This window comes from Phaenicophaeus curvirostris, chromosome 4 (assembly GCF_032191515.1).
Source record: "Phaenicophaeus curvirostris isolate KB17595 chromosome 4, BPBGC_Pcur_1.0, whole genome shotgun sequence".
NCBI classification, from domain to species: domain Eukaryota; kingdom Metazoa; phylum Chordata; class Aves; order Cuculiformes; family Cuculidae; genus Phaenicophaeus; species Phaenicophaeus curvirostris.
Window position 1 is genome coordinate 69,201,840 of NC_091395.1, and position 14,169 is coordinate 69,216,008.

Below are 14,169 nucleotides of genomic sequence, written 5' to 3' on the forward strand. Positions count from 1 at the left end.
GACCTGTTTCAAACTGTATTTTTTTGATAGATCTTTAAAGAGTAAATTATTCTCACTGGAAAAACTGTTTGTATTTTATAAGGTAAATATTATATTCAAATAGGGAAAATATCTGCGATGTTGAACTAGCGGTGAAATTTTGTGGTTATCTTGGCAGTAGAGCTCTTGGTTTCCTTTAGCGTTAAGGAGCTTGGAGGCAAGGATGGATTTCTACTGCCATCTTGTGGTGCTTTTTCATAAACAAAAAGTTTGAGGTCGTGTAGCTCTCTGTGTAGCTGCAATACCGAGTCCTGTGCTGAAGGAGAGCAAAGTAATCCTCCTTCTCTTCTCTGGAGGGTGGATTTGTCAAGAAAACAGATCTAGCTGTGAAACAATTAAACCCGCTGAATGTAAACTTAGTTACTAGCATTTTTAAATTGTAATTTTACTGTAGGAAGCGTCCAGAAACCCAAGTGCAAAATGTTTGAAGCTACAACTACAGCTATCTAGAATATTTCTTCCTGGTATCTAGTATAAACTTCCCTTCTTTTAGTTTGAAACCATTACCCCTTACTCTACAGGCCCTGCTAAAAACTTTATCCCCATCTTTCTTATAAGCCCTCTTTAAGTATTGAAAGGCCACAATAAGGTCTAGGAGTCTCTGCCCCAACTCTCTCTGCATCTTCACAGGGGAGGTGTGTGCAGGCCTTGGATCATTTTGGTGGCCTCCTGTGGACCCACTCAATAGGTCCATGTCCCTCCTGTGCTGAGGCTTCTGAGCTGGGTGCAGTACAAGTCTGAGTAAAGAACTGATTGGATATATAGATGAACCTGCTTGCAATACTGTGAAGTAATAAGTTTAGTTTCTTATGGAGGCTAAGCTAGTTAGTCTTTGAAAATGCTTTTTCTTTTTTGATATTTTAAGTACAGGGTCCCGATTTGCATAGACACCCTTTTTTTTAAAACAAACAAACAGCTTCAGTAGATGGAAATGAATCATCTTACACTTTTAGTATTGGTTGTCAGCACATTAGATTCAGAATGTGTCTTGCTGCTGGTAGTGCCAATTTCATAGCTGATAACAGCAGTGGAGTGTTGCACTTGGTCTGGACCAGGTGTTAGAAGGGAACAAAATGTTTTGCCCATGAGGTGTCTTTTGGCTGGGCAGTAAAAGAATCTAGAAATAAAGGAATCCTAACTGATTGCAAACTCTGCAGAGACCTGCGCTTCAGTGGAGTTCTTTTTCCTTGTTCCTCTTCCTGTACCTGCTGATTTTGTAATTACTGTTAGCCTGTGCCCATTGTTCTTCCAGTCTTCACTTGAGGCTTCTGGGTAGCATTGTGGGGGGGTAACCCCAAAAAACCATGTCCTTACTGTTTCATCTAGTATAGTGCAGAGTCCTGAAGTGCATTTACAAAGCCTCCCTTAAACTGCAGCATCTGCTCATAGAGCTGTAGGCTAAATATCACTGGTAGTTCAGTGGCAGGCCCAGGCTAAGACCTGTGCTGTGGCACAGGGCTCTGTCACCAGGCCCAGCACTGACAACCATCCTGCTTCTCCTGGTGCTAGCCATTGCCTCCTTTGTGAGTTTGGTAGGTCTGAATTCTCCTTTCTCTCTGTTCTTGTCTGGTCCTACAAACCCCATTCTCTTGTGGGGATGAATAACGTGAAAGAAATAATCCTCTGCAGGTGAAGCACGGTCAGTTCTCTGTAGGGCATAATATGCTAGAGATCTATATGCAAATAGTATTTTACTGAAGAAAATTATTGTGGGATAATACTTCCTAATTTCAAGGCAACAGTTAAACTGGATGTAGAGTTTGGGTTTTTTGTTAGGTTTTTTAATTCTTGTCCATGCCCCCAGCTTTACTTTTACCAAGGTGGGGAGGTGTTTTCTTGAAAGGAGGAAATATGCGTATTTATGGTATTATAGTAATGCCTTTTCTGAATACTGTGGAAAATGTTTGTCTGCTTTGTAGCAAATCTAATTTTTTCTTAATGGAGACAGAGCATGCTTTTGCATATGCATATTTGGGAACCTGTGGGGCCCTTTTAGGCATGAATGATATTAATTTGGGGAAAATGGTTGTCATGGAAAATTTTATTGCAATTATATTAGGTTTGGTAAAAGTGTCAGCAGTGTAACACTGTGTGTAACTGAAGTTTATGTGCGCTGCTCTCAGATTCATTTGTATTGTAAAATGTTTCCCGTTCCTTTCTTAAAGGTGTAGAGAAGACAAAGGAAAATGAACTAGGGGATAAGGATGCACATCTGAAAAATGAAAAGGCAAGCATGTTGTAAGACTGAAGATCACTAAAACCAATCTTTTTTATAACAGGTTTGAAGTTGATATAGAATGGCTTTCTTGTAACAAGTGTTTTCACAACATATTGCATACTCATAGTTCAGATAACTTTCCTCTGTCTTATTTTGCACTTGGTATCTATTTGCCTGTGAGAGCCTTGGCTATACTGTTATCCTTTTTATAGGAAGTTAGTCTTTAGCGACTAATTGATTGATCAGAAATCAATGAGGCTCCCGCCTTTCAATAGTTAGCAGTGTTAAAAAATGTTCTCACACGTCTGTCACTGAACCATCACTAGCATGTAGTCATAAAGTGAACTGATTCATATGAAAAATCTTTGTTTTAGAAAGTTTAATTTTTGATTTAATCATCTTTCTGAATTACATTTGATGTGCATTTGAGTGAGTGCCAGTACAACAATGGGAATGAATAACTGTGGCAGCCTCAAATCACACTGTGATCGATGTGCTGGAGGTGCTGCAAATGGACTTCTGTCCCAGCTGCGGATTTCCCAGCCTTCCTTACTCTGACCGGTGCATGTTGCACACTTCAAGTCCATTCAGGTTGCTCCAGATGCAGAAAACTGGTTTCATTTGCAGGGTAGAGAGTTTCCTGCAAATTAAATTGGCTTATAGACATGCAGCAGTTACTTATGGTAAATTTTTATTGTGTCCATTTTTTTATTAGCGTTGCCTAAGTCTGATTAATTTGTTTTTGTTCAGCACAACCACCAATCATTTGGTAGTGCTAAAAACTTAATTAGCTCCATTTTTATCTGTTTATCTAGAACCTTTTAGTTGTACTTTTGCTGTGGAGTTGATCCTGTGAAGTATGATCTCAAGCAGTCTAAGCTTTTTTGATTTTTTTGACTCCACATGCAGTTCTGAGGTTTGGGAATATGGTAACTAGGTTGAGGAATATTGCAAAACCAAGAGGGAAAAAAATTTGGCTTTGTCATTCTACTTGCTCAATCAGTACAGTTTGAATAGAGATGAATGAGATCCTTTGGTCAGTGAAAACTGTCATCATGGGGAATGGGTGGGAGCCCTGCACAGCAGTTACTTGTGGCTCTTTTGAGTTGAGAAAGCCTTTGTTTTTTTGGAGTGGAAATGACAACAGACGTGCCGAAGGAGACTGGCTGTGATACAAGAGCAAAAGATATAGTAATTACGAGAGGCTTCAGTTACTTTTCAGTGGAGTGGGTGAATGTCAATGCTTATGCATAATGCCGAGTCTAAAATCAGGAGACTACTGTTTTGTGGAAGGGTTAGAGAACTCACAAGAAAAATTTGTTTTTTTCAATTCTGTGTGAGATCAGGTTCAAAATCTTCTTGCTGAAAGATGCTCTGACTGGGACTATAATCCTTCTGAGGCTTTTTGAGATGGATAAGTCACTACAGGAATGCTTAATTTAAAAAATGGAAATTAATAAAAATAAAGGAGCTTTTAAAAGAAAATATATGGAACTTTCCCTCCAAACCCAAAACATTTGTAGGTAATATAGAGATTTATTCAAAACAGAATATTGGAGACTTAAACTGAATATTAAAGTGTGTCTAGGAAAAAAAAAGGTATTTCTGAGTGACAGCATAAAGGAGATTACTGAAAAGTGTCATCATGAAAAAAGCTGAACTTGTACTCTCTTATAGTTGCCTCATTTGAGTAAGTTATATGTAAATATACAACAGTATATTATATATACAGTATACATACTGTATATAAAATACAATATATACACACACAAACGCTAGTCCAAATAAACTCTTGAGAAACAGCTTGCAAATGTGTCAGGAAAAGTACTTATTTTTTTCAAATGTCTCGGGAGTCAAAACCCTGCCAGTGCTTGTAAGACCTATTGATTATCAAGGTGTGAGAGGAGTATTGAGGGAAGATACCACTTGGTATAATCTGTGAGTAGTTAAATACATGCTTACCTTGGGTAATTTCAGAAAGATTGCCAGTTTGCATTTCAAAGTCCTTGTTTGTGAAATTAAGACAGAGGAGCTACCTCAGCTGAAGAGGTTGTAGAAGAAACTAGCAACATAACCAGTAAGAAAACCTCCTGCCAAGGGGTGCTTCTGAAGGAAATCGAGGATGAAGGAGTAGAATCAAAACACTACCATGCAATTTCTTTGTGCTATTTAATAGCATGCTGACCTAAAGGGATCTAGGGACTATCTGGAGTAGGAAAGCTGTTCTGGGCATAGTGGATTGAACACATTAGAATATAGCTCTTATTTGTACACCTGATATTGCTTCTTCAGTGTGCCTTTGACATATATTTTTGTCTTAGTCATGTGAATCGCTTGAAGAAATTGGAGATCTAGTTGACTCAGTGTGTTTGAATTTCCAAAGTAGTCATTACAGTCCATTGCTACAGGGTTTTCAGTAAACTAAGCTGTCATGTAAAAAGCTCTGAATATTAAAGCTAAATATAAAAATGAATAGCCTCTTTTCAATGGTCACTAATAACCTAGTCACTCTGTGGAAGACAGGCTCCTGGACTAAATGTATCTTACAGTTGTTAATTTGCTGGTTTTAGTGTTGGACTAATATTAGATTTTAAAAAATGGTGGGTTTGGAAGTGAGCAGCATAAGTCAACAAAATAATGTTTACTGATAAATATTTGGCATCGTTTTTAAGCAATGTGATACTTCAGAACTGACTCTTTGTTTTTTATTTGTTCAGAACTGTATCTTTGTTGATACTCAAGTATCAACATTTTTTTTTCATAGAATATCACTTCCTGCAAGTGTTATCTGTATAAACTCATGTATGTTTATTTCTGCTAAGAAGTTGAATAATTATTTCACTAAAAATTTCCAATTTTTCCAGGAGATTTGTGGTTCCACAATTGCCTTATTAAAAACATCAGCCAGCCCTAAAAAAAGTACTGCTGGTCAGATAATTAGTACAGTACGTGCCAATGAATTGCTTTGCTGTCAAGAAAAGAAAATAGTGAGCTATTGCCAGGACTTAGACTTGTCAATGGAGGGATGTATAGAGAGAAATCTTTCAGTAGAAGCAAAAAACGTGAAGGATGGTGAAAAGAATATATCTAGTACCCTTAAAAGAAAGCAAGATATGCCTACGTGTTGTTCAGAGAAAACAAGAAGATTACCTGTAAAGACCTACACTTCTTCACATGAAAGAAGGAACAATTGTACTTCTGGACAAACAGGGTCTTGTGACAATTGGCCTTGTGATATCAGGAGTTTGGGATGTGAAGAAAAAAGAGAATTGCTTGCAACTATAGAAAATGCAGTGGCTTTCGTCATTTCTATGGTATTTCACGATGGTTCGTCACAGCTCAGCTCAGAGCAGGTCAGTGAATCATGTGTTTTGTTTGGAGTGAGTTTTGTAAAACCATTTGAAGTGTGTGTATGCCTGATAAACACAAAACCATGTTTATTGGGAGCTTCGCATCTGGACCAGTTTAATGTGTTATTGCTTACCAAAATACAAATGTAAAATGAGATAAACCTTTACTTCTGAGTTTTTATTTTTACCTACCAAGTAAAGCTTAAAGTAATGAAACTGCTGGGGCTAAACAGGCATCTGTGAAATGAGTGAAGCTTTTTAATTTTTTCCTGCCTTTTATCATGTTTGCCACTGTGGATATTTGTTTCAAGGCTGAAGCTACTGTGTCAATGGTGTACGGAGCAACTGAGGTGTACATAACAGGTTTCATATTGTGAAATATTCAGGAAATTTTATTTATAGGATTGTATAAAATCTGTCAGAGGAAACAGTGGTTTAATTATGCTTCACAGGCCTTAACCTCATCAGTAAAAGGAGTTGTTGTGTTAGTGAAGAACCGGACAGATCACCCTTGCCCTCTCAGCTGCTCTTCACCTGACTACACTCAGAAGGCTGCTAATGAAAATGAGAAACTAATTTATTTGAAAACTGACTGGTCATCTCTTTGGGAACAAGAACAAGAGACTCACAAGAAATTTGCTTGGTGAGAGTCTATAGAAAAAAATTCTGTTTTGGTTTACATATGCTTTTAGCAACAATGATGTTTGTTTCATGGCACCATTTAATCTCGTTATGCATCAAGCTCATTGAATTTCATGTTAGACTTATTAGTTCTTTGTCAAGCCTAGGCTAATATAAACCAAATAAGAATAGGCTATTCCTTTGGGCTCACTGTATCACTGATGCAGCCCTGCAGAACTACGTTGGGATTCTGGTCGAAGCTGTTAACACTCACCTAGAAATTCTTTGTGAACAGCTGACAGCTATATGGCATCAAAACTATGATTTATCCACGTTTATTTTCTTTATATCTTATCTTCTGTTTCTTGAACTGCATTTTTATACATTTTTGATGGATGTTATTATGGTAAACGTCCTTTTTGATGTCTTTTTTTTTGATGTCTTTTTAATATTTTTAATATTTTGAGCACAATAGGGTTTTTTAATGGCTTTTGAGATCCCAAATAAAACTTTCCTAATATTCAGTAATAATGCTCCATCAAAATGATAAGATTTTTTCTTAAATGCTTTATGTATCTCTTCAATAGTTGGACAAAATTCTAAGAAAGGTTGGGTTGTTTTAAAGTTCCAGTTAGTATAACCAAAATCCGTTTTTATTCCATTCTATTAACTTTGAAATAGTTTCCCATGAATCTTATTCTAATAGTCACATGTTAAAACTTCATTAGAGTATTTTATGACTTTTATTAATAACAGCTTTATTGTAAACAGCTGAATTTGGGTTATTATATTACAAAGCATTAATTTTCAAGATGTTGCACTTAGTTGTTGCATCTCTGCCACTGCTCCATTGGGATTTGAAACAAATCACTTCACTTACTCCTACATCTCCAGCTGTAATATTGGAATTATACAACAATTAGTTTAATAATGTTAATTCAGAATAACCTATATTCACAGTGATAATAACATATCAATAAAGCATGCATATATAAACAGTAAAAGATGAATCATAGTAGGTTTAAATAGCATATTAACACTAGGCAATTATGGCAATTTAGAATGTCTCATAACTTTAAAATCATGATCTTTCAATACTACATTAACTCAGTTACCTCTGTGATCTTATTTGGGTATATTAAAGTATTACAGGGATGCCAGTTGCTGCTTAGTATTAAGATTGCATTTAATTTTGAGTGTCAAAGAAGAATTTGCTTTCTTTATGAATGTCTGATAAGGCAGGTCTGCTAGGGTTTTAATTTATTATAGAATGAAGCATCAGGTTTCTGAATTGAGAATTTAATATTCAAATAAGTATTCTGTTCTTACAGGAATAAAGAAGTTCCTGTGTTAACTGTTTAGTATTAGGTGCTAATTAAATGGATAAAGTAAATAGATTCACTAAATCTAGTAGCAATACAGTGTGTGTTAATAAACTACTTCTGTGCAGGCAAGTATTGCTTCAAATGCTACGTTGCAAAGCTCCCATTATTTGCTTCAATGCAAAAGATTTCTTGAGGACTCTACTTCAAATTTATAGTAATGAAATTAGCTGGAAACAAGGTAACTATCTAATCAAATCTATAATCTAATCCTATAACCTCTGTGCTTTTGGTGTTTTTGTTAAAATCACTAGGTGTAGAAGTAACTAGATTGGTGGTTAAGTAACATACAGGGTTTTAGTACCATGAAAACACCCTTCCTGGGGGAGGCTGTGACCAGAGGCTTGGCATGCCAAGATGAATTATTTCTCCTCAGAGTAGGAACCAAATCACTGAGTAATTTAAGGATAGCTTCTGGTGGAAACAAAAGCTCTCAACACAGTCCTGACTATGGCTGAAAAGGTCAAACTGCCTCATCTTTCATGTTACCTAGAAAAAGTTTCTCTGCTCAGAAGGAAAGGTTAAAAAATTCCAGAGGTGCCCATAGCTTTTTAAGGTGAAAAACCCTATCGTTGTAAATCAAGCCAATACTGAAATTTGTCTGTCATATTGACTGCAATCACTTGAATGATTGCACTCATTCTCAAACTAGCATAGATTGGAATACGTAAAGACCTGTTAGCCATGACTAGTAAAATAGGGTGTGCTTTGCCACTGGGATTCACTAATGTTTTAGTGTAGAAGGACAGGACTTGAGGAAAGTCAGCTTTTATCAGCACAGACTCTGTTCTTCACTTCAACCCTGCTTGACCCTGCTTTTGCTTCACTCCTCTGGAGCTTAGTTCTCTCTCTGTTCCATATGTGCTGTCTCCTCACCTTGAAGGAAAGGAAAAAATCCTTTTTCCATGACTGAATTGGTGGCTGTAATTCATTACTGCTGCCCTGCCCTTAAAAATGGAAGGGATGGATGCATGGTTGAGGGTTTTGATTCTTTATCCTTTTTCAGCTGACTGTAAATAGAGGTATGACAAAAGGATCTTTGAGGTATCTTGGGAGACTATTTAGTAACACGATTCTCCTCTTCCATGTGTCCTTGGTAAGGTGCAGTTGTTGTTATTAGAAAAATCAATGCTTATTTTGTACAGTCTTCATCAAAGCTCGTGAATGTCCAGCATCTCACTAGGCAGAGCCTTCCTGCAGCCTCTGAACATCGTTACTGCCTATCAGCTAGGCTAAGATGCTTAGTCTGCCTCTTCACAGAGCATCATCCTAGTCTAATTGCTAGGATATAATCTTCTCTCCTGTGACCCTCAACAGCAATTTTATGGATATGAATCAAGTTAACAGCAACAACAAAACTGTATCAGAGGGAGACGCTTACAAGAAATACTTCAATTTGAAATTTTTCAGTGCTAAGAAAGACAGGATTTTATGGTCAAACTTAAGAACCAAAGGTTCTTGTGAGCCCCTGTGCTCAGCATTGGTGAGGCCACACCTCAAATGCTGTATTCAGTTTTGAGCCCCTTGCTACAAGAAAGACATTGAGGTGCTGGAGCGTGTCCAGAGAAGAAAGAGCAATGAAGCTTGTGAAGGGGCCGGAGAACAAGGGTTACAAGGAGGGGCTGAGGGAACTGGGGTTGTTTAGCCTGGAGAAGAGGAGGCTGAGGGAGACCTTATCACTGTCTACAACTGCCTGAAAGGAGGTTGTGGAGAGGAGGGTGTTTGTTACTTTGCCCAAGTGATAGGAGGAAGGGAGGTTCAGATTGAATATTAGGAAAAACTTCTTCACTGAAAGGGTTATTGGGCAATGGCACAGGCTGCTTGAAGAAGTGATTGAGTCAACATCCCTGGAGGTTGTTAAAAGGCAGGTAGATGAAGTGCCTAGGGATATGGTTTAATAGTGCACAGGTACAGTTGCACTTGACTATCTCAAAGATCTTTTCCAATCTAGGGATTGCATGATTTTAAAATTTGGAAAACAAAACAACTTCCCCACTAAAAATCCTCTTCAAAAGTATTCAAGATTGAACTTACTCCTATGTAGTCATTATATTGACCGTTTGTTATAGCTGTGAATTCAATGTTTAACATATTTGTAGCGTAAATGCTTGTATATTTATGATTTATGTCTACATATTTCTTGGCATGGGGAGCAACATAAATACTTTGATTGTCATAAATAACTTACTTTTTTAGTTGCTGACAGCTTTGTGTTAGATCCAAGGATTGCAGCATGGCTGATAAACCCCAGCGACACAGTTCCCTCTTTTGAAAGTTTAATACAGAAGTATTTTGAAAAGCCTTTTTCTATGGGAACAGTAAATACAGATACTAGTACTTCGAGAAATGCATCAGTAAGTAGTTTATTTTAAATTGCTTGTGGCTCAGCTGAGAGGGGAAGGAAGTGATGAAAAGATTGCTTTTGTTTCCAAAATAAGACAGATAATGTTTTTCTGATGGAATAAAATTATTATAGTAATACTGTTTGTTGGAAATCTAATTTAAAAAAAGGGGGTAAGGGAAGCGTTTATTGTGTTCTGCCAAGATGAGATCGTATTCTCTAGGAACAGCTGTAAAACTCTGCTTCAGAATGGTAAAGCTCAGTTACAATATTAATTAATTAATGTGTAATCTGATCTTTTTTCTTCTCACATCCCTCCAAACTGATTTCCAGTTTTCCCTTCCAAAATGTTTAATGCCTTGTTCTCTAATTCCTGTGAACTTCTAGCCTGTGTTTAGTTAACTGTTAATAATTTTGCTCAATTCCATGGCTGGTAAGGACATCTCATCACAGGCTGAGGAGCAATAGGGAGTCAAATACAGACCTTCGAGTATGTGTGTGAAAAATCTGCAAATTTTTATTCTCAATAAGAGAGAATGATGAACTTTTTGAGAAGTTATTCTCAGCACCATAGAAATGTCTTTGCGTCTATTGAAACTTATTTACTGAATATTATAAAATTCCGGTATTTGCATTTTGGGCCATGGTGATCTACTCTGCATGCATTAGACTTCGGAGGTTATTTGAATGATAAAAATAGATGTGCAGCAATCTAAATGATTTTTTTTTTGAATCCTTTCATTTTTCAGAGGCCTTGCTTGTTCAGACACAAGTATTGTGATGTGATTATAGGGCTTCTAGGACACAAACCCACAGATGTCAAGTAGGCTTAGAGCATGGACAGAGGTCGGTTGTATCAGCACATACTCAGCAGTATAGATACTTCTGAGAAAACCAGAGCCAGTTTACTTTAAAACACTAGCTGTAAACTGCAGTTGTTCCAAAGCTACTTCGTTAATTAAACTGTTAGTGTAGGGAATGGACAGACAAGAAGAATGCAAACAGGCAGAAGCTAAAGTGTTTTTGGTTGTTTCTGTATGTGATGCCCCCTCCAGTGTATTAGTATCCTTAATCTTGTCTCTTTCCTTAGCTTGACTCAGTCTTTTGTTCTTCATATATCACGTCTATTCTTAGTTATCATTTCTCAGCTTTGTCATCCCGATTCCCAGATCTGAGTTAAATATTGAAGTCTTCCTTCCTTCCTGCCCTGCTTCAGGTCTAGTTTGTTTCCTTGCCCAGGTCTAGTTTGTTTCCTTGCCCCAGCCACCTCCAGTGCCTTCATGCTGTCTTGTTTAACCTGAGTCCCAGTTAATGCCTCCCTCTAACATCCTGTGATTGTTCTCCCCTATTCCTTATGCAATTAATTTGTTCCCTGGACTCTCCCCCTTTCTTTTTGGCTTCTTTGGTCTGTGAGTCCCAGTTCTTCCTGTGAACCCTAGCTCTTTGCCAGATTCATCTCTTCACCCTTCTTGCTCTGACTTTACTGGTAAATTCCTAACTGTTGTCTGCACTCCCAGAGGGAGCCGGGCCAGGGGATACTTCATGTCTTGTGCCTCACTACTTCACTTAAGTTCCCTCTGTATTGTGCTTGTCTTGTCCACCCATCATAGCAGTTGGAAGGGCTGCTCTGTTATTCTGTAGCCCACACACTCACCCATGCACCTCTCTAGCACAGAATACGTGCTGCTTGCTGCTTCTCTGTGTATTTGATGCTGTGCTAAAAGGTTCAGTAAAAGGGGGCATAGTCCAGATACCTTGAAACCTTTGCTGAAACAGGTGCTAAACATCATACTGCTCTTGTCATTGCTGCGTTTTGCTGATAAGGAATCCTGGTGTCCGTTGAAGCCTCTCATTGGGCTTACTTCCACCTCCAGATGGGATGAAGTAAGCTGTCTGTTGCTGAAAGCATATGCTCTGGTTTGAGGTAAAGTAGAATCAGATTTCTAACTTTTCAGCTAAGCCTTGTCTAAGTAACTTCATTTTCTGTGAACTAACTGCATGTTTTTCAGACTGTGTTTCTCTCTAGAAGTGATAACACAAGGCACTGGTATGCAGAAAGGCCATTACTTATTCCTATGGAAACCAATGTCATCCTTGAGCTGGTGAAATGCTGGAAGTGAAAGGGGCAAAATAGGGTGGCACCTGCCAGGAAGGGTGGACAGGACAGGTTGCCCAAATTTGACCAACAGAATATTCCATTCCATCTATGTCATACTTGATATAAAACTGAGGGATCATGAGGGTCAAGCTGTCTTCTTCAATGGCTGATGTCCCATGAGGACCTGTCATCTGTGTTCTGTGCATTCATGAATCCAGTTCCTGAGTGCAGCTCCCTCCTACTGCTAATACCAGACCTTTTACCTGTGCCTGCTCTGCAGCATCACTGATGATATAGTCACTGGGGCAGGGGCAATTTTGATGATGATCGTTGTTGTTGTTGTTATTATTATTATTATTTCATTAAAGCTGTTTTAGTTTCCAACCCACAGGACTGCTCTTGCTTAGCTGCCAGTCAAGCTGGGTTGGTCCTGAACCATGAAAGCAGTTTCACAGACAGCTGGTTGGTTTCAGAACCAGTGGGTATGGACGAGATTTCTAGGAGATGGGTTGATGGCTTTTCACTGGAGTATCCACCAATCGATCTAGATATTTCAGCTTTGAAGAGAGCTCTCTGCACCTGCACTTCAAGGGCTCACTGTTCTTCAGTCTTGCAGTGTTCAAGTCTGTAGGCCAGTGGGAAGCCTGTACAGTAAGTGCCCAGATCGTCTGCTCACAAATGATAAACACAAACGGTGCTAAAGTTCTACAGACTAATATCCTTTGAGCAGATGGGGAAACCTGCATGTGCTCTAAGTGGAATTCATTACCTCATTTTAACTCTTTTCTGGGTTTTTGCTGGGATGTGCTTCCTGCTAACAGAAATCAGCAGTTTTATCTGCTGTCATCTTGAGTCATATGGTCATTTCAAAATGAAAATAAACAATTGTGGTCCAGGCTTAAACGTGTTCTGAATGACTGCAACACTAGTGCCCCTTTCTTTTATTGTACGTGATAGGTAAATGTGTCTGTGGCAAACGTTACTCTAAGATTTGATTAGTTCTGTTTTTAGCATGAAACACAACTTCTTCTAGCTAATAGGTGTCTCCCACGCTTCTATTACTACTCTTAAATTAGTTAGACCAATATTCCCATGATGGTCCTTCCCCAGCTGTGTACCAGAGCGTGTGCCTCTCTAACAATAATGTGTTATCATTTATCCAAATACAAACTAATTTTTAGTCAGTTCTGGTCCTGTATTGTTTGTGGAGCAACAAGCAATTTTAATTCCTTCCTCATTCTGTTTGGACCAAATACTGGATGAAGCATTGCTCTTGTCATTCTGCATCTGCTGTAATGCTTTTGTTCCAGACTTCTGTTTTTCTTCAAATAATGGGGGTGTTTTGCAAATAGTAGGCCAAAATTGTGTGGTTTGGGTACAAGGCAGATTTTTATACACTGTTTGGAGGGTGGATTTTATTTACCTGTTGATTTACAGCTGACTTGCAGTGTAAGGGCACGCAATCAGGTACTTAAATTTACTGGTGTTCTAGTCTGTGCCTACCCTTGACTCCCTAGAAACACACCCAAGAGATTCTGAGAGTAATCCTGAAGACAAGGAGGAGATACTGGCATCTAGGTCAGGGAGCAATTCCTGCTGAAGACCCTGTTCAGATGGAAAAAAGGTGTCCAGAGATACCTTCTAACAAAGTCTGAAGGGTCGTTACCTCCCTGAAGAGAAAGGAAGATCTTCCCCAATCCATTAATTTTGATATTAATTTGATTTTTTTTTTAATTTTAGAAAAATCCTTAATTTGGAGATCTGTTTAGACTTTATAGATCCTCCTTTAGGAAGAATTTTGAACATTTCCAAACCATTTTGATTATTATTACCTACTTTTGCATCGAAAGAATTACTTCTCTGGCTGGACTGATTAAAAGCCCTAGAGGACCATAGTGTTCTGACATGAGGCCTGTTCTTGAGAAAATGTTCTTGCAAACAACTTCAGTGGCAATCTTTCTGTTTTAGTCCATAATTCATAGCTTAATGACATCCAGTTTAGAAGCGTGATATCGCGTCTAGTTATATTGGTATAATTGGTATAATCTTCTGGATGATAGAATCTTGGTTTACATCTTTACAAAATATTGGATGTTTCATTTAAATGAAATGTGTGTTCT

The 14,169-nt window shown here is 38.1% G+C and overlaps 1 protein-coding gene across 1 annotated transcript in view; it reads left to right on the forward strand.

Annotated features, from left to right (window-relative positions):
- The window catches only part of POLN (DNA polymerase nu), a 99,763-nt gene that overhangs the window by 2,116 nt on the left and 83,478 nt on the right, over positions 1-14,169 (forward strand). The window contains exons 2-6 of the mRNA XM_069856466.1: positions 2,205-2,266; positions 5,122-5,610; positions 6,060-6,250; positions 7,679-7,791; positions 9,807-9,964. Of these exons, the coding sequence (XP_069712567.1) occupies positions 2,205-2,266; positions 5,122-5,610; positions 6,060-6,250; positions 7,679-7,791; positions 9,807-9,964 (1,013 nt within the window). The remainder of the gene's footprint in view (positions 1-2,204; positions 2,267-5,121; positions 5,611-6,059; positions 6,251-7,678; positions 7,792-9,806; positions 9,965-14,169) is intronic.